We start from the raw sequence: 18,527 nt of genomic DNA, 5'->3' as shown, positions 1-18,527 counted from the left end.
CGTGATGTCGAGCCGAAGTTGCTCTTGGAACAGGTAGTTTAAGCCGTAGCTACCGGTTTCAGAAAAGCAGCCGAGAATCTATCTTGAAAATAATTCGATGGTGATTAAATTTCTCCATGTGGCTGTTAAGCTATAAGCTTGAGTCTCGTCTTGATCATGTAGAGAGTCTCAGAGGCTGAAGCGGGAATATCGGCGTTTATATTGAAATGTGTTGGTGCTAGATGTTTGACCAATAAGAGATTTCCTTATTGGGACCACGCGGGAAACCGCTTCACACCAAACCTCGCGACTCAATGAATGAATGTCTTCTCGACCTCATTCGACTATCACCATCAACATCATCACCATCGCCATCACCATTATCAACTTCATCTGTTCCAACACCATTCCAATCGCTACTGAAACTATCACCCTACCTTCAATAGCTTCGACTATCACACTATCGCGATTCCGTCATATTATCTGCTCTCTATCTGCAAGGACCTACCCTTGTCAAAGCTGTATCGAATTCGATCCACCTCCCGCTCTGAAACCCAGTCAAGGAACGCGTCTACGGTACTCTGCTAGTCATAAGATGGCTGGTCTGTAACAATCTCAAAGCGAATACAATCCTCAAATCCAAAGTCGAGGATTGAACCTCCAATCGATATAATCTTCCACTCTATCACCAAAACGCGAAGCGACTCAGACTCCCATCCACGATGAACGGGAACAGCACAGCCCCCCGCCAACGGTATCCCAAGGTCCCATCGAGGATCGAGGTCCCGCTCACCGAGCAAGTGGGCGACGAAGGCACTGTCGAAATCGATCTTACAGATCTTCCCGATGATGTGGATGAGCTATCGAGTCTTCTAGAACAGGAGCAGGCATCGCATCCTTATTGGATCCTATCTGCTCTAGCGTATGCAAAGCATCGAAAAGTCGACAATGCGATTGAGATTTTAAATTCAAGAGCACTAAACTCCGAGAATATCAAACGGAACCAGAAGGAAATTCTGCCTATCCAACTATGTCTGCTATGGCTGTATCTACAGAAAACTAGGGAAGCTATGAAGGCCTCATACAATCAGTCAGGTACCCATCCTCCTTCCGAAGACACCCATGCATGCATTATTAATCACTGACGACATGCTCCAGAGGCTACCGAAAGTACAAAAGATCATTTCCTTCAACAAGCCACGACACTCCTCAACAATATTGGACGATACGAGGCTGATCATCCAGCATACAACATTGCTCGGGCGGTTTATTCGTCACTCAAAGCGGCCGTTACAAACGTCAAGGCCGAGCGCGCAACAAACCTAGAGAATGCACATAGGATATACGACGAGGCTCTGAAACGGGCCAATGGCTCGAATATGGTCGCTCTCATGGGAAAAGCTAGGTGGTTGTTTAGTAAAGCGAGATACGACAAGGCTCTGGAGTGCTACCAAGAAATCCTGAGGAAGAAGCCGGATATGGATCCGGATCCGAGAATTGGTATTGGTTTGTGCTTTTGGATGTTAAACTTCAAGGATGATGCTAAGATGGCGTGGGAGAGAGCATTGGAATTGGTAAGTTGCACATAATATGAATCCCGAGTATATCCCTTGAGACTGGCTAACTTGCCCTAGGATCCGGATTCCAAAGTTGCCAACCTTCTCGTGGGTATTTACTACCTAAACTTCGTATCTGGGCTTCCCGAAAGCGATCCTGAGTTTATCAAACACTACAAAAAGGGAATGACGGAGTATATCGCTAAGGCCTACAAACTGGACAAGAACATGGCGCTAGCATGTACCCTCTTCGCCACCTATTTCTTCTCAGTTGGGAACCTTGCGACCGCCGAATCTTTGAGCAAGAAGGCAATCGAATTTACCGACGTCCCTCAAGTCGCTAGAGACGCACTTTATCTGCTCGGTCGGAAATATCAAGAAGCAGGCGAATACACACTTTCCCGCCAGTCGTATGTCAGAAGCGAGAATGCGAAGGAAGATACGTATCTGCCCAGTAAACTGGGAACTGGTCAGCTTATGGTACTTCAGAAGGACTACACCGGGGCGAAACTAGCATTTGAGGGCATTCTTAAGACATTCAACAAGTGCCTCGAGGCTATGATGGTGCTTGGGACGCTGTACGCTGAGGAAGTGTTTTTGGCTGAGACTCAATCGGGCGTCATTAGAGATGAAAAGACTGAGGAACGCAAAAAAGCTATTAGCTACCTGGAAACCGTCCGTTCGTCTTGGAAAGATACCAAGAAAAACATGAAGCCGAGTGTTTCTGTATTACTTACACTTGCTCGTCTATACGAGGTTGATTCCCAGGACAAATCACTCGCTTGCTTGCAACAGGTCGCCGATTTAGAACGAGCGGCATCTACGGAGGAAGAGCCAATGCTCGCCCCTCAACTTCTCAACAACATTGCAGTCTTCAATTACAACATGGGCAAATGGGACGAGGCGCGCGAAAGTTTCCAAACCGCGCTCAGTAATTGCGTCGCGATGGGTGCTAAGGACGAAAGTTTGGATACAGATGCTTTAGTTACTACCCTCACTTACAACCTCGCCCGCCTAGAAGAAGCTGCTGGAAACACCGACGAAGCCGTCAAGTTTTATGAAGGTCTTTTAGTCCGTCACGCAGACTACACTGAGGCTGCTATGAGGCTTGCCTACATTGCGCTCCGAAGGGGTGGCGAGGAAGGCCCGAAGAGACTCGAGGAACTCATGAAAACGGAGGATCATAACTTAGAAGTGTGTGCTTTGTACGGATACTACCTCTCCCGTAGGCCGAAGAAATCTCCATTGAACATAGCAGAGGATAAAGAACAGAGGCACTACAAGAGAACATTGACAACCCACGACAAGCACGATCGTTACTCTTTGACTGGAATGGGAAATCTCCATCTCATGACCGCGAGAGAGATGAGAAGGGATACCGACCAAGACAAAGAGAAGAAGAGAAAGATGTACGAGCGAGCTGTTGAATTTTTTGATAAGGCACTTGTTTTGGATCCGAAGAATGCCTATGCTGCTCAAGGTGTTGCTATTGCCATGATTGAAGACAAGAAGGACTACAGTACTGGCGTTGGCATATTTGAGAAAGTAAAGGGCACTTTGAAGGAGGCTTCCGTGCATATCAATCTCGGCCATAGCTTCGTTGAGATCAAACAATTCACCCGAGCCATTGAAAATGTAAGTTGCCTTTTTCTCTTGATTTATTTTCTAGTCTGTTAACACAATCTCCAGTATGAAATCGCGATCAACCAGTACAGAGCCGACCGGGATCCGTGGACTATAACATCGCTTGCAAGGGCATGGTATCTCAAGGGCAAAGTTGAGAAGAGTCTACCCCAGCTTAACACTGCGTTAGAACATTCGAAAAAGGTATGCTACAACTTGTATCTCACAGCTCGACAAAACTAAGCCCTAACCTCTTTATCTAGGCATTGAGTCTATCGCCTGATCATCCCATTTTCATGTTCAACGTTGCATATCTTCAATCCCAGATTGGCCAGGTTGTGCACGAGCTACCCAAGCATCAACGAACATCCGACGAAATCAAAGCTAGTTTAGATGGCGTTGAAGAAGCCATCAAGTGAGTCAACACAGCTGAACGCTTTTAAGAGGAGTTTTTTTTAACATATTCTTCTTCCGATAGGACATTCTCTGCGGTCGCAAAGTCCAAGAACCCACCCTACCCCGCTAGTGACATCGAAGTCCGTGTTACCATGAACAAGAACACCATCCGTCGTCAGCTAGCAGCCGATCTCGAAGAGCAATTGAAATACGAGGAGTTGCATGCTTCGAAGATCGCTGAAGCTAAGCGGAAGCGTGAGGCAGAGATTACCAAGCGTGCTGAAGAGCATGCTAAATTAGAAGCTGAGAAGGCAGAGAAACAAAAGAGACTTGCAGAGGAACGAAGGCTTATGCAAGAGCAAGCCAGAGAATGGCAGGATAAGAGAGAAGAAGAAGAAAGGGCCAGGATGGTTGCAGTTGATGACTATGACTCAGACGGCAATAAGAGAAAGAGGACTAGAAGGGAACCGAGAGAACCGAAGGAGCCTAGGCAGAAGAGGGAGCGGAGCGAGCGAAAGTCTCGGAAGAAGAAGGGCGATGATGACGGAGAAGAGGCTGAGACTGGAAAAGTTAGCAAGAAGCGACGACTTACAAAAGGCGGCAAATCTGCACTTTCTAAGGAAATCATTTCTGATAGTGACGAGGGCCTCAGCGATCTTGAAGCAAATATACGAGATGAGTCTGAATCTCGAAAGGGTAGCGCTACCCCGCCGCCAAGCACTAAGAAAGGAAAACCTGTGAAGAGCGCAGCTGTTATCAGTGATGATGATGACCTCTCTGATGTTCCGGATGACGATGGTGATGATGCGCCGGCGGCTCCAAGGCGTCGGGTTGTCGTTGACAGTGATGAAGATGAAGAGATGGCTGATGCTGGTGCTGGTGCTGCAAAGTCTGGGAAACCGGCTGTTGTGAGCGATGACGACGACGAATAGTTCTCTCCAACAAGACCATTTCTCTTGCAAGCTTTGTTCCTTTTTTGCATTTTTTTGGATCCCTAAATCTAGTCGTGTAGACAGCGGGTTTCTATTGTAATACTAGTTCCATTATATATGTTTTTTTTGAGGAATCCGATATTTAGCATTAGAAAAGTTCAAAGACATCGTTGAACCGATACCTATACAAAGTATTTTATACACACCCCCGTCTAGATCTTTCTCCATGGCCAGAGCCAGTCTCGTGGCCAGAACTCGGCTGTTTTTTTGCTTGATCAAAGTTAGGCTACACTTCTATGAACCCACGCCGGAGTTAGCTGGTTCAGTACTAAGAAATCAACTGCCCGAAATTTGCTGCAACCGCAATTCGAAAAAGCCCTTGAGACCTAAAATTAGTTATCTAGTCCCTCTACAAAATACTATACGTCTACGTATACTAGGATAGTATGGTACTATATATTTTTTATAATCAAACATTGGTTATATTAAGTAGTATATATATTAAGATTACAACCACCCATCACAGCCTATCCTAATTAATACAGAAAATTTCCCTAAATATGGCTAGAAACCCCCTAATTGCTCTTTTTCTGGAACGTCTTCTGATTAACCAAAACCTGTTTTTCTTTACTCAACGAAGCAACGAATTCAGTTGATACATTAAGTAGCTGTGCGACAATGTCTGGTGGTGTGAGAGCCAGCCACTGAGAGAGCGGGATGTCAGCGACTCGCTCGCTCTTGTAGATCTCAACCCAGACAAGGTCTTCGGTTTCTGAGGTGTTTTCGATGTAATGGCCTATTTTTGACATATTAGTAAATAAAACTTGGAGGGATTTTAGTCGACTTGTGCAAATGAGGATTGAATCGACATACCAGTGTTATCTGGGAAGACGGCGGTGTCACCTGGGTTGAAGTCGAAAGTGCGGGCAAGACCACTTCCTTGGAATACGGTGGCGCGAGCCTTGCCAGAGTGAAAGTAAAGCCACTCATCCGCCTAAAAGATATAAAAATATTAGATTCACGATATTGCTCCAGGTTGATCAAGCTCTGTTTGGTCAGGGGGAAATTATAACTTACATTAGGGTGCCAATGGAACTCCCTGAGGCCCTTAGGCTCAACTCTCACAACTGTAGCCGCAATAGTCGTAGAAACAGGGAAGTTTCTCGAGTCGATAATATTGAGCGTGCCAGCCCCACCAGGAACTTTCTTAAACCCGACCTCGCTAAGTTTATAAACATAACTACTCTTTCCCTTCAACTCCCCAGCGGGTGCCTTGGGTGCCTTCAAACCGCCAACTTTAGCTTGTTTGATGTAAGGGTTTGCGGTTGGGAGGTTCTTAAAGACTTCGGTAGCATTTACGCCGAAGTTTTTCCCGATTACATCTTTGGGAGCATGGAGGAGCCAATCGACGATGTTGAAGGTTGTGCCCACGGCCTCGAAGTTACCGTCGTCGAAGACGAGGAGGTATTCGTTTTGGTCGGCCAGACCTTGGACTGTGTGGCCTACTCCCTTGGGGAAGTACCAGATATCCCATTGGTTTAGGACTTCGGCTGTGTTTTTGCCATTTTCGTCGACCGCTGAGACCTATTTTAATTGTTAATCCTTCAGTTCCTTCTCACTAATATATAGAGAGGTAATTGAGAATGGGAGGGATGGTTACCAAAATAGAGCCATTAAAAACAATTCCCCATTCTGCAACTTTGTGCCAATGAAGTTCTCGGATAGCACCTTTAACAAGATGTTGCTGAGCAGCTGCAATATCCTTGCTAGGTGGGAGATCGGTGACCAATTGTTCTCGAACCCAACCACCTTTAAGGAGCCTTGTCTTGGAGTCTGAAAAGGCCCATTTCAAGTTTGGAACGTTCCCGTTGTCGGTAGCCGGTGGGTGAATATGATCTGGCTGCTCATTATCACGGCCGGGGTTTGTACCACCTATACGACATCAAAGAAAACTTCGATTAGATACCTCGTTTCACAATTAACGGCACAGAAGGTTAAGGAAAATTCCAAGAAATTTGGTTCCAAATTTGAGCTTCCATACAAAAGAGGATGGAGATAAAGTACCTAAGATAGGTGCACCGAATTCTCCACGGATAGGCTGCTCATTAGGCCCATCGTCATCATGTCGCTTCAAACGAAGGTGTTTTGCAGCATTCCGCTTCCTGAAAACCTCTTCGAGATATTCTCGAGAGTATATCTCAGATTCAATTCCTTCAAGAATATCTACGGGTTCTGCAACCCTCTTTTCGTTTCCATTGCCAGTAATTGGTGTACCAAAAGCAAATGGCGCAGCTAAGGTCAAGTAGAAGAGGATATTCACTGCCTTCATACTCGTTGACTGCTACAGCGCTGGAGAGATGGTGGTTGAACACAATAAATTATCAATTCAATGAAAGAAGGGGGGCTACCGCGGGAGGAGAGGACGGAGGGAGGAGTGATTATGATATCGTGCAGAAAAAGAATGAGATACGTACCACGTCTGGCATTATATGTTTCCCGGTTTTGATCACCGATGAACTAGAAGTATAGGGAACTTCACCGCACAGCCATACATCGACTCGCGCCTTTCATCCTCCAATTGACCAAAAAGTGGGGAAAACTTTTTTCGGTGATCGACGTAATTCCAATTGAGAATATGCAAAGCCAGGGCAGTAGAGCGGCTTTGAACAAGATAAAATAAAAAGACGTGATATGGCGACATAGAAAAGCTATCGTATCCAAGGGAGCAAAGAAGAACGGTTGGTAAGCAAAAACCACTTCGTTTGAATATCGATATGCATGCGCAATATCGGTTTCCCGCGCAAGGGGGAAGCTTGTATCCCGGCGATGTCCAAGGATATTTTGGCGAGCGAGGCTGGTGTAGCACTGCATTCCATATTGGTCATGAGGACATCGTGGGAGACAGCGAAGTAGAATGGGAGTATGATCTTCGTCGTGGATTTAATTGGGCGATAGAGCGGCATTCGAGGATGTAGGATTGAACTTTAACTAGTTTGTAGTAGCTAGCCCCAACCGAAGATTTCCAGGGAGCTATAATATATAATCGACAATCGGCTGCAAATTTTAAAACAATCAGCCAGTCTACCGAGCCGCAATGCTGCTTCAAAGCTATGATACAAATTGACCGAGACTCGGTTTGTCCCGCTTTTTGATCTAAGATCCCCACTGTACATGTACGTATACTGTGCGTATGGGTAGGGGCGCACAGCTGTCCTCGTATATACTTTCTCGCCTGCCTGCAAAGCAGCTGTTTTTACAAATTTACAAGTACATACTTAGTAAGTATAATATCGATATATTAGGCAGACTTGGATCATGCAAGGTGAAAACAAGCTTCCAGCCTCTAGACTTGGTCGATTCGAACTCCACTTCCTGCCCGCTGGCCGCCCTACTAGCTAGCTTCTGCGGCCGAGCGAAGACAAAGCTTTTCTTAACTTGGCCGACAAGATATATCAGGCCACAATCCAATTTGCTGTTTGGGGAAAATCCCATCTTGTTCTTTCCAACCTTGCAGATCGAAATACGCGAAGCTTCGTTCCTGATAGCCAAAAAGTGGGTCTCTGTAGTATCCCTGACCAATCTGATATCTGATATGTTTGAGGGGTAGATGGTCTCATTGTCATTGACAATGGCGTATCAGAAAAGCTGACCAATCAGAAAACGCCGACGGTGCTCTGCTAACCGCTTTTGGATGCCCAATTGCTCAAAATTAACACACAGAAATGTGTTGGTAATGTCCAATTGACCCCCATCTTTTCGGGGACTGATTAATGGACCCCACTCCATTGATCGATCTGCCTGTTGCCGTGATTGTATTCTAAGACTCCTGACATCAAAGAACTCTCTTCAGACGTTTTTGCTGTTGGAGGCAGGGAGGTCTTTCCGTGACTCTCAGGCCTGGCTCAGATATCGGAATCTAGAATTAGGTAGATGGACAATGTCCGTGGACCCAGCGGCAATGGATGGACGCTCAACGACATGTACCAAGTAGTTACATTTGTACTTTTACGGTCTTTTCCGACCAGCGATATCACTGGAAGTCTGAATTGTTACGTGACCACTCTAATTTCAACGTAGTTCTAAACATGGACCCAAAATTGACTCCTGCTAACTAACCATATTGGCTAAACGGCCCATATTCTTATTTTCCAAGGCTAGCGAACCCTTCCATAAGTTTTTGAAACGGGTCAAGTAAAAATGACGGGCAAGATTACAGCAAGGTTGGAAATAAGACTACAGCTAGGGTATCTTGGGCATGCACGATTTAAAAGTCCGAAAAGCCACATACGTGCCTAAAGGACCCCTGTGGCTTGCGTTCCTGGTTTGCAAGCATTTTTGAGATTAGCGAGGTGTTCTAGCACCACGAATAATACGAATTAACTTTGTTTCCTCAAGCCTGAGCTCAGATGAATCTGCGGATCACTCCAAGTCAGGCTAAGTCCTCGAAACAAGTGGTCAAACGAGCCAGTATGATCATAACATCAGTCCAGACTGTGCCCTGGCAATCCTGATTGTCTTTTGCCTCCGCTTCTACGCTATTCCTATATTGGATCCGCGCAGTCGATGTCATCTGTGGCATAATCTGAAAATGGGATTTTCCATTACTTGATCACACAAAAAGGCTTGTAAACGCGCTAAAGTATTTTATTTTTCGAGCTAAGGAGGAAGTCAATTCTGGCCAAGATAATTTACGTATCCCGCGCACCACCACCAGCCGTCACTTTATTAGTTTACTTTTCACCAGAAGGAGCCCGAGTACTTTCCTAACCTAGTGCCTGAAGCTCTGGGTTTGTCCGTACAAGTCCGAAATTCCCAAAAAGTAATTACTCTGTTCCAAAAGGGGATTGCTAGATGGCACCATCCTTCGGATCAATGACATGATATGCGCAGGTGTTCAGTACAAGTTTCTAAATTTCGATGGTAAAAGTGGGGTTGAGGGCCTAGAGTTGTATGTATGTACATCGGAGCTATCGAACGAGGAACTCGATAGTATGGTCCCGATTTTGCTTAAACACTTTTTTTTTCGAAGTCTGGTTTGAGACAAGCTCCATGTGTAGAACCAAAGAAACGCGGCTATCAATCGCGAACGCCATCCGTCGTACGTTTCACAAGAAAGATAGACATAATTATATTGTTTTTACCTCCAAATTTAGCGATTTAAACATAACTTCAGCGTCAAGTTGACGAAGTTTGCGCGAGGTTTTGAGCAAGTTATTTTGACAGCGACGTATAACGAGGCTAAGAAACTGTTGTATGTTGCTCAAGGAGTGGTAAGGGAACAGGATACTGGTATCTCTAGGCACTAGTTCTTGCTATAACCATTGAAAATCGGAAATAATCAGCACCTGCATTGCAGGGGAATTTAATCCCAGTTAGGATCTGGATCTTCATATGCATACGGGATCTTAAGATCTGCTCTTTGCTTGCAGAACCTTGTTCCCTGTTTCAAGGACGAAAGGCAAGGTAGACTTTGACCGCGCAGCCCAAAATGGAAAATGAATTACAAAAACGGATACACTGAGCCCCGTAGGTTCATTTAATCAAGAGACAGCCAACTAGCGAGTATACTAGAGTAGCGTACAACCTGGAAATATGGAAAAGGAACAAAAGCAATATGGATATATTTGGCCCCAGCTGGTCTCGTTGGTACCAGCCCCAGCCCTTGCTGGAGGAGGAGCACTCTCAACGCAAAATCCACCACGTCTCGATCTTGCCGCTGCTTAAGCCCTGACAGGATTTTGATATCATCCGTGGTCACTTCGGAAGCTAGAATTACTTACTCTCAGCCCTCAATTCATAAAAACCTGTGCGCTTATAGTTCAACACCCCACACTATCCCCAATGGAAATGATGTGCATATCATTTTTACAGAAGTCATGAGAGCTTCTGCAACTTGAAATGAGACCCCGTACTTCACCATTTATTTTACTCCCAAGTAAAAATAACATTATTCCGGTCGCGTATCAGCAAGAAAGTGAATGGATTTGTAGATATGGTACCATGAGCCTCTTCAAAGGCGCCATTTTCATCGAGATAGACGTAATGTCTGCCTTGATCATGAAGCTCTGTCATAATCCTCCAGGTCTCGGGGTTGAGGTATCAATCGTTAGACTATGTTGATCAGTGCGAGTTTGTTTCTGCGGGCCAGGCATGCGCTGCAGGTGCTCTTGAAGATGCATGTATTCTCAGGGTTACAATCCTTTGGTAAGATCGTCATTTACACATGTACATTGTATCAATAGTCCGGAGGCTCGAGAAGTATAAATCCTGTCGATAGAACGCTAGATCATATACCTTTTTTCTGCATCACTCATCAACCCTCCCCTCTTTCCCTACAAGAAATTTAGTCTCCTCCTGAGATCTAAGTCGATCATATATCTATATCTTAATTTATATCTACGACTACAGTAGTCTCTAATATAATATCTTCGAGATGCCGTTGACACCGCTCAAAGCCGTTTTCATTTTGGCTCTTCACGCCGCCTCCAGCTTCGCATCGCCAGTTCCACATCCAAAGCCCAACCCTTTGTCGATTCCCGGGTCTTTGATCCCAGACATTTCGCGGATTATCCAAGTTCCGGTAAGATAATGATTCATATTAGTCTTCTACTGTGCCAATCTATGACTGGGATACCACTCAACTAAAATCATATTGATATATAGGGGTTCAACGAGCTGCTTAGCACTCTGGCACCACCACTTCCAATTCTGAGGGTTCCAACACCACCGGTTAAGAGTCCACCATTCACCGCCAGCAGCCTTAAACCAAAGAAGCTTGGTTACTTTTGGACTGGTCCAGGAAACATCGCCTACGCTGATTTCCTTGCTGTCTACTCTCTCGATGATGACACCTTCGGTATGTTTAGTTACGAGTTTCTCTCTCCCCTTGGACAAGAGATACCATCCAATCACGTGCAGTTATAATAAATCGCTAACAATAAAATTAATGTTCTTAGGAACTTTCATCACGTTGGTTGACGTACCAACCAGTGGTAACGAGCCGCATCACTTGAATGTCGCTAAAGACGGAAAGACTCTCGTTGGAACTGGCCTTCTCTCCCTTCTCAAGCTTCAAGGTATGACTGAATTCAAAATCTAACTTTATGACTGTTTCATGAATTCTGACTTTGCCCACGTAGATGTCGAGTATTTCTTTGACATCAGCAATCCCTATCGGCCCAAGTTTAGAAACTCTGGCCGCGCCGTTCTCTCATCTATTGGGGACGAAATTGTTGCCAAGCCAGATGGTGGCTTCTTCATTACTCACGTAGGTGCAATCGCATACCGGTGAATATTCTTTTTAAGAGTCTAGCTGACAAGCCAATCCTTATAGATGGGCTCCGCCGGTGGTACCAATCTCGGCCGTCTTACCGAGTGGAATGCTCAAGGAAAATTGATCGGCGAGTTCCCCAGTGCCTTGGACATCCCCGGCACCTTGAACATCGTCAAAGACCAATTCAGCCCTCACGGTCTTTCGATTGACTTCGACAAGAACATCATCTTGACTTCCGACTTCGTTGTTCCACTTTCTACTTTGAAGCCAAGTCTCGGCATCCAGAAGGCGGATACACTCCGTCTCTGGAATTTGTCAAGTCGTACTATCATCAGGACGATTACTATTCCAGGTGGTGGCGGAATTCAAGACGTCAAATTCATTCCTGGAAACAAGGATAGCGCTGCTATCGCTACTGCTGTTGACCTGGGACAAGTTTGGATTATCTACCCGTAAGTCCTCTGGTTGTACGTTGTTTAACGCGACAATACTTCAGAATGATAAACTAATTATAATCGAATCTCGACGCAATAGATTCAAGAAGAATGCCGATGGTACCCAAGGTGTCGCCGAACTTCTTTACGATCTTGGCCCAAGGGCCAAAGTAAGTACCGACATCCAATCTTAACGAGTGCGGAGTGAAATAATTGCTAACATCCTAAACTCCAGGGTGTTGTTGCTATCTACAGCGACTTCTCTGCCAATGGAAGATTCTTGTACTTGAGCTTAACAACAGCCAACCATATCGCCGTTCTCGATCTCAAAAACCTGAAAAAACCAGTTCGTCTTGACAATCCAAATGAGCAACAGCCAGTCATTGGGTACGATATCCTTTGCCTCCCAAATCGTTCCAAGTTTAAATAGCATTACTGATAATTTCAACTTTTACAGCGTTCACTCCCTCCGCGTCACCCCCGATCAAAAGAACTTGGTTGCTCTCGGCTACTTCGTCCGGCAAGGTGATATCGTAAGTCTAATTTACTAAAACAATCCTCAATAATATATATACATTTATCAGTTACTAAAAAAGCATGTTTGATATAGGGTCTCATCAACACCCCAGCTGATTACAAAGTCCACTATGTCGATATTCTACCAAATGGTGCACTCAGTTTCAACCGCACCATTCCATTTGAGACCGAGTTCGCAAACCGTGGCGGCGGCAGACCACACTTTTCGGTTATTGCGGACTTGACCGATCCTAAGAAACCTAAGTTCAACTCCTACTAAATGGAAGCTCCTAGAATAAATGGTGGGAAGAATAGGAATTTTCGAGTATATTTTGGGAAGGAGGAAGAGATTGAGGTAGTTTGAGATTACATTTAGTACCCATGTCTTTATTTTTCTTTATTTTTTATACTCTTTTTATATACTGGAGGTTATATCATGTTGCATTGGTGCGATAATATTCTTACGCTTGGGGGTGGCCAATTAGTAGTTAATCATAATGAAGTTGAATTTCCGTTTATCGTTTTTAAAACTTATCTCACCAATAACGCGTTCGTGATATTATAGAGATATTAGGTATTTATAGAATTGATTACCTTAACTAATCCCGCACCTAGGTACTCTAACCATTGATTTTCTATAACATGTCGTGTGATACAATCGCCTGCTCTCCAAGTTTCGTTATAAAATACAACCTCCCGAAAGTGAATACAAATTTCAAATCAAAATAAGAGCTGCCCGACAATTTTTATAATTAAGGATTATTATTACTTATTTTTTGTGACTAGTGACGATAAAAAAAAAAGAAATCCAAGAAACCCATCCCAAAGCATCATCGAAGTATTAAACATAGAAATGTACACTACCAAAAGAAAAACCACTTGGTTACGCCCTGTATAAATTTCAAACCCATAATTAATCTAGCTTCACAAGATTATAAACGTTCATCCTATATCAACCTCAATTAGCATCTGCAAATTCTGGTTAACAAATTTAGAATCGGGAAAACTTTTCATACCTTCTCGAACCACCACACATTTCTGTTGTATTTGCCATACAAGTTAATGTGCAAGTACTCTTCTCTTCACCGATAAACTCATTTGCACAATAACATTCCCGTCTATACTCTAGACCTGCCCAGACATAATTCCGGGTCTCGCAATATTCAAGGCAGTGTTGCGTTGTCATGAGATCTGTGGCGTATTTGATATGTGGGTGAACGGCTTTAACATATGCTGCGGGAGGATCAAGCCAACATCCTTTGTCTTCCCAACGTTTGGTAGGATCTGTTGCGGGCCTTGCTGGTGCTGAGGATGAAGTTGAAGTCGAGGTGGTGGACGTTATAGTGGATGTCATGAATGTTGTTGTGGTGGTTGTAGTGGTGGTTGTAGTGGTTGTTGAAGGTGTAGTGGATTTTGTGGTTGATATGGTCGTTGAGGAGCTTGATGTTGTCGTGGATGGTGTAGTGGATGGTGTAGTGGATGGTGTAGTGGATGGTGTAGTAGATGGTGTCGTAGATGGCGTAGTAGACGCCGTAGTAGATGAAGTTGTAGTAGATGATGTAGTTGTAGACGAGGTTGTAGACTTCGTAGTCGACGTCGTGGTAGAGGAGCTCGTAGTGGTTGACAGAGTAGTAGACGAGCTCGTAGTAGTCGACAAAGTAGAGGATGTAGTCGTGCGACTGGTCGTCGTCGAACTTATAGTCGTCGAACTTGTGGTCACCGAACCGTCTGGGCTTGGTGGTGTATATCTTGTGCTGTCGTAGAAGACATTCATGAATTGGCCATTGCCACCACAAGGCTGTGTCGTATCTCCTGTGCAACCCCAAGTGCACTTGGCATCACTCTCTGGGTAAAAGTAGATACTTGGTGGAGGAGTATTTCCCTAGAGAATACCGATTGATATTAGAATAAGAGCCTTGTGAAGTGAATTTTAAAATTTCTAGTCTCTTACCTGCCAGCATTCTTTGCGGTATCTGATTTGGGGGGAGCGATATTAGTTCTGTCCCTTGAAGCAAATAACTATTTAATTGGTAAACTTACTGTGTTCCTGCAAAAATAAAATTATTATTTAGTCCGGTCTGAGCGCATTGTCCGACTGTGGCTTGATCCCCAAGGCCTGTATTTTTGGTAAAGAGTCGCCCGCTCCTGCCGTCCTGATAGCATCCCAGATATTTATAACGAGCTGTCCCGTCAGGTAGTAGAGGGCCCAACTGCCTAGATACGGCTCTTCCTTCGAATGTAACTCTATGAATATCCCAATTTGCTTCATTCACATTGAGTACCCATGTTTCCGATACAGAGTGTGAATCCGTGTTCGGCACCATTGGTAGTGGTTGAAACTTTATAGTCGCAAGTCCACATTCTCCCGCCGCAACGTTGTATCCTTCGTACAAATCGTCAGCTGGAAATGGGGCAAAGATCTCGAGCCCACCAGGTGGCTTAGACAAGGTAACGATCAAAGTTGCGCCACCGTCATTGCAAACTCGGATTTTTCGAGTTTCCGACTGGCCCGAAACGACGTCTCCGAAGTTAACCGAAAATCTTTCTTCCCATTGACCTTGGGAGTTCTGTATTTCGAAACGAGTTTTTGGAGCTGTTGTGGCACGGCCGGTGAGCAAAATCTTGTGGGTGCCGCCATTAGACTCGATTTTGAGAACAGAGTTATAACCTCCAACGCCGTTTACCGCTTTGAAGTTTGCTGTGACAGAAAGGCTAGCACCAACTGCAATCGATTGCCCGGAGGTTGGCAGCGCCGAAAGTGTGAAACTCGAGCCAGCGTTGGCGGTACCGTCTCCATTGTAAACGACATTGGAATATGTGATATCAGTGTTATTAACCTGGCTTGTCAAAGTGTATGTAATCTTTGTGATCTGCAATGAAGTCGACCCAGTATTCGAGAGTGTGAAACCAATGGAAACATCAGTGGCAGATTCGTCGTCAACAATCACGCTTCCAAAATCGACGGTGGCGGGATTAACATCAAGGAACGGACCAGAAGAGGCTATGGTTCCACGCAGATCTAGTGGTTGAGATGTCATATACTTAGCAACTGCGTTCGTTGTTAGAATATTGATGACGGCGGACTCGGGGCCTGGCTTATGTGAGCCAGTCGTGAGATCCCAAACGACTGGGAATGTGAAAACACCATCCTTCTTAATTTGTGCTGTCGGAAAAGAGGAGTTCTGGACACTAAATGATCCATCTGATACAACCGCGCCGTTGACCTTGGTGGCAATGTTCCCAGTACAAGTCACAGTAATGGTTTTCGATTGTCCGATGGTTAACTGGCCAAAATCGATTGGATCGTCACAGCTCAATGGAGGATTTGTGGGTGCACCCAGCGCAATTAGATGACCTGCCGAGTTGGTGACATATACACGGCCATCCCCAAAGGCGGGTCTTGCGAATTTGCCTATACCACCTGTTGATGGAATAGGGATTTCAACCATTTCTCCATTTTCAGGAACAGCATGGAATGCCCGTAGTCCGCGGTTGTTGTCACAGATCCAAGCAATTCCAGTGCCTTCGTGGCCCTTGTATGAAGTAACTGTAACAGCGCCCATCCTTCCTCCAATTTCTGCGCTGGATTTCCCAGCCAATGTGAAAACTGGCTTTCCGTTCACGTCTGTCCCAAATTTATAGGCGACGAGTGGCGATCGGGTAGGAGTAAAGTAAAAATATCCACCCTCCAGTGGGTAGCTGCCTGCTCCACCAAAAACGGAGTTGTCTAGTTGAATAGTCTGAATGCAGCTATCTTTTCCCTCCGAGCTGAGCCTGTATCCGCCAAGGTCGTCAAGATTAACAACGTAAGCCTATAATTAAAGATATTAATATAGCTCGTTAGAAGTTTGAACGTGTAGAAGGTTGGTGGAACGAGCAGGGATATGCGATAATATTCATGATACCTTTGCATTCTTTCCAGCTGTGACTCCCATTCTCGCAATACCTGCCGTTTTGAAGACAGTGGGGTCCAGGAGGGTAAGACCCGATGATCCCAAATCTCTATCAGCAGCTTCATCAAAAAATTAGTATAATTCAACTTTTTACAGATATACACAGAAATTAGCTTTACCATCAAGACTGGAGTAATCAAAAGGTTGAAAATAATCGAAGAGCGAAATCTTTCCAGTCTCCGGGTCGATTTTGATATTGACAATAGCGTTATTAAGCGTCTTAAGAGGTGTCTTGCCACTCGCTGGAGTGTCTATATTTTGGTGGGCTTTCCCGTTGGCCTGTAAGTTTCAATATAGTCAGCAAATTGAGCTTGTGTAGTTTAGGGAGAGTTATGCATCGAGACCGCGAGGGCAGTCGATGCTCTATAGGTTATATATACGTACCGCCACGAAAAACATGCGGTTGTTGGCATCAGTAGACAAGCCCATTCCGCCCTGCCAGATGGAAGCTCCACCACCGCCACCATCAATAGTTCCAGTCTGGGGTTTTGTGAATGGAGCGCTCGTGGTTGAGAAGACGCTAACAATTTCTCTGCTTTGAGTATGTATGCCAAAAAGCCATCCGGTATCTAATATCCGTGTTAGGAGAACGCTAGTTCATTTAAAATTGGAGTACTACTTACGGTTAAACTGGCCGCAATGTGAACCAAAACTATTCAGTCCTGTAGTTAGAAGCCGTCGAACGAGTAGTTAGGTGTATACTAGCGGATGCACGTACCCGGCATAGACGACATTGTTGATCAGGGCTAGTGAAGGTCTCTGATTATGTGTGCCACTGACAAAGTACTTGTCCGGGTCCGTATCTGAGGGCACTCCGTCGACTACAAAGGGGTATCCCGGGACATCTTCAAATGTAAGAACATTCACAGCATAAAACCGGAAAATGCCATTATCCATCCCCCTCTCTTCACCCCTATAACCCTTGGAGAAAAAGTACATGATGTTTGTAGAAGGATCAATGATTGGAGTTCCGATAATTCCAACAGTATCTGGGATGTCGGTACAACGGACATCGGGTGACAAGAACGGGGACATTAGTTCGCGAGTTCGAATGAGGGTTCCATTAACTGCATCGACCGAATGAATTTTGTTCTGTGTGGACGCTAAGAGAATAATCTGTCTCGATCCCGGGATAGAAGGTGTGTAAACTAGAGGTTTTGCCAAAAACTAGATGTTTGAATATATTTCATATTAGATTCCAATGGTATGTTTTGTATAGAATATTAACGTGAAATATTGCTTTTATCATACCCTCTCATTCCTACTGAAAACGAGCCGCCATAGTTCCCCGAAGTTTGGACTATTCACGATGTTCGGATGGATGTTGTGATTGGGAAGATAACCTATTAGAACAAGAATCAAATTTAGTATTTGAAAATTATTGCTCAAATTTTTTACGCAAATAAATATTTCAGATTGATACACGCGCGATATTGATCGTGATTAGTTAAGGTATTCGCACGGAAGCTTACCAGACTGTGCCGGGTCGGCATCCTGATATTCGTCTGTCGGCGCTGCAGTCTGCGCACTTCCCGCTAATAGCAGCAGTAACGCCGACGAAAGCACTGACTTAAACCACATGCTGTATATTGGTGTCGTTGTCGTCAATTAAGACCTTGAATCTCAGTCACAAGTGAAGGTGCCTCCAAAGTAAGCACTGGAACTGAAAATATCAAGTGGATTTTAAATCGCAGTCTACTAGATCGCGGGCAACCTGGCTAACTTAAGAGTTATATACATTTCGATACTTCGAACTCCACCCCGCATTAAGGCTAAATTCAGAGTACGTATCCACATTATAATATTAAATTTGATGAATTCGTGATCCCCTGGATCACTATGAGCCGCAAGTGTCCGGAGAAGCC

The 18,527-nt window shown here is 44.8% G+C and overlaps 4 protein-coding genes across 4 annotated transcripts; 2 read left to right on the top strand and 2 right to left on the bottom strand.

The window, feature by feature from the left end:
- Positions 1–701: 701 nt before the first annotated feature.
- Positions 702–4,486, top strand: AOL_s00079g468 (uncharacterized protein; the record flags this gene model as incomplete). Its single annotated transcript, XM_011124343.1, has 6 exons — positions 702–1,074; positions 1,138–1,553; positions 1,614–3,170; positions 3,225–3,362; positions 3,422–3,573; positions 3,637–4,486. The coding sequence occupies 6 exons, from the start codon at positions 702–704 to the stop codon at positions 4,484–4,486; spliced, it is 3,486 nt and encodes a 1,161-aa protein (XP_011122645.1).
- Positions 4,487–5,061: 575 nt separating this feature from the next.
- AOL_s00079g467 (uncharacterized protein) lies at positions 5,062–6,815 on the bottom strand (the record flags this gene model as incomplete). The annotated part of the gene is made up of 5 exons (XM_011124342.1): positions 5,062–5,282; positions 5,360–5,480; positions 5,564–6,070; positions 6,147–6,418; positions 6,551–6,815. 5 exons carry the CDS (start codon positions 6,813–6,815, stop codon positions 5,062–5,064), a joined length of 1,386 nt encoding a protein of 461 aa, XP_011122644.1.
- A 4,104-nt stretch (positions 6,816–10,919) lies between these two features.
- On the top strand, positions 10,920–12,989 carry AOL_s00079g466 (uncharacterized protein; the record flags this gene model as incomplete). Its single annotated transcript, XM_011124341.1, has 9 exons — positions 10,920–11,066; positions 11,150–11,342; positions 11,443–11,562; positions 11,626–11,753; positions 11,820–12,211; positions 12,294–12,363; positions 12,429–12,580; positions 12,651–12,726; positions 12,804–12,989. 9 exons carry the CDS (start codon positions 10,920–10,922, stop codon positions 12,987–12,989), a joined length of 1,464 nt encoding a protein of 487 aa, XP_011122643.1.
- A 633-nt stretch (positions 12,990–13,622) lies between these two features.
- AOL_s00079g465 (uncharacterized protein) lies at positions 13,623–18,243 on the bottom strand (the record flags this gene model as incomplete). Its single annotated transcript, XM_011124340.1, has 11 exons — positions 13,623–13,656; positions 13,726–14,591; positions 14,661–14,682; positions 14,750–16,521; positions 16,615–16,721; positions 16,782–16,941; positions 17,047–17,231; positions 17,286–17,314; positions 17,381–17,829; positions 17,914–18,005; positions 18,135–18,243. The coding sequence occupies 11 exons, from the start codon at positions 18,241–18,243 to the stop codon at positions 13,623–13,625; spliced, it is 3,825 nt and encodes a 1,274-aa protein (XP_011122642.1).
- Between the last annotated feature and the right edge of the window lie 284 nt (positions 18,244–18,527).

The sequence above is a fragment of the Orbilia oligospora genome, assembly GCF_000225545.1.
Source record: "Orbilia oligospora ATCC 24927 unplaced genomic scaffold scaffold00079, whole genome shotgun sequence".
NCBI classification, from domain to species: domain Eukaryota; kingdom Fungi; phylum Ascomycota; class Orbiliomycetes; order Orbiliales; family Orbiliaceae; genus Orbilia; species Orbilia oligospora.
This window is presented reverse-complemented; position numbering and strand designations above follow the sequence as displayed.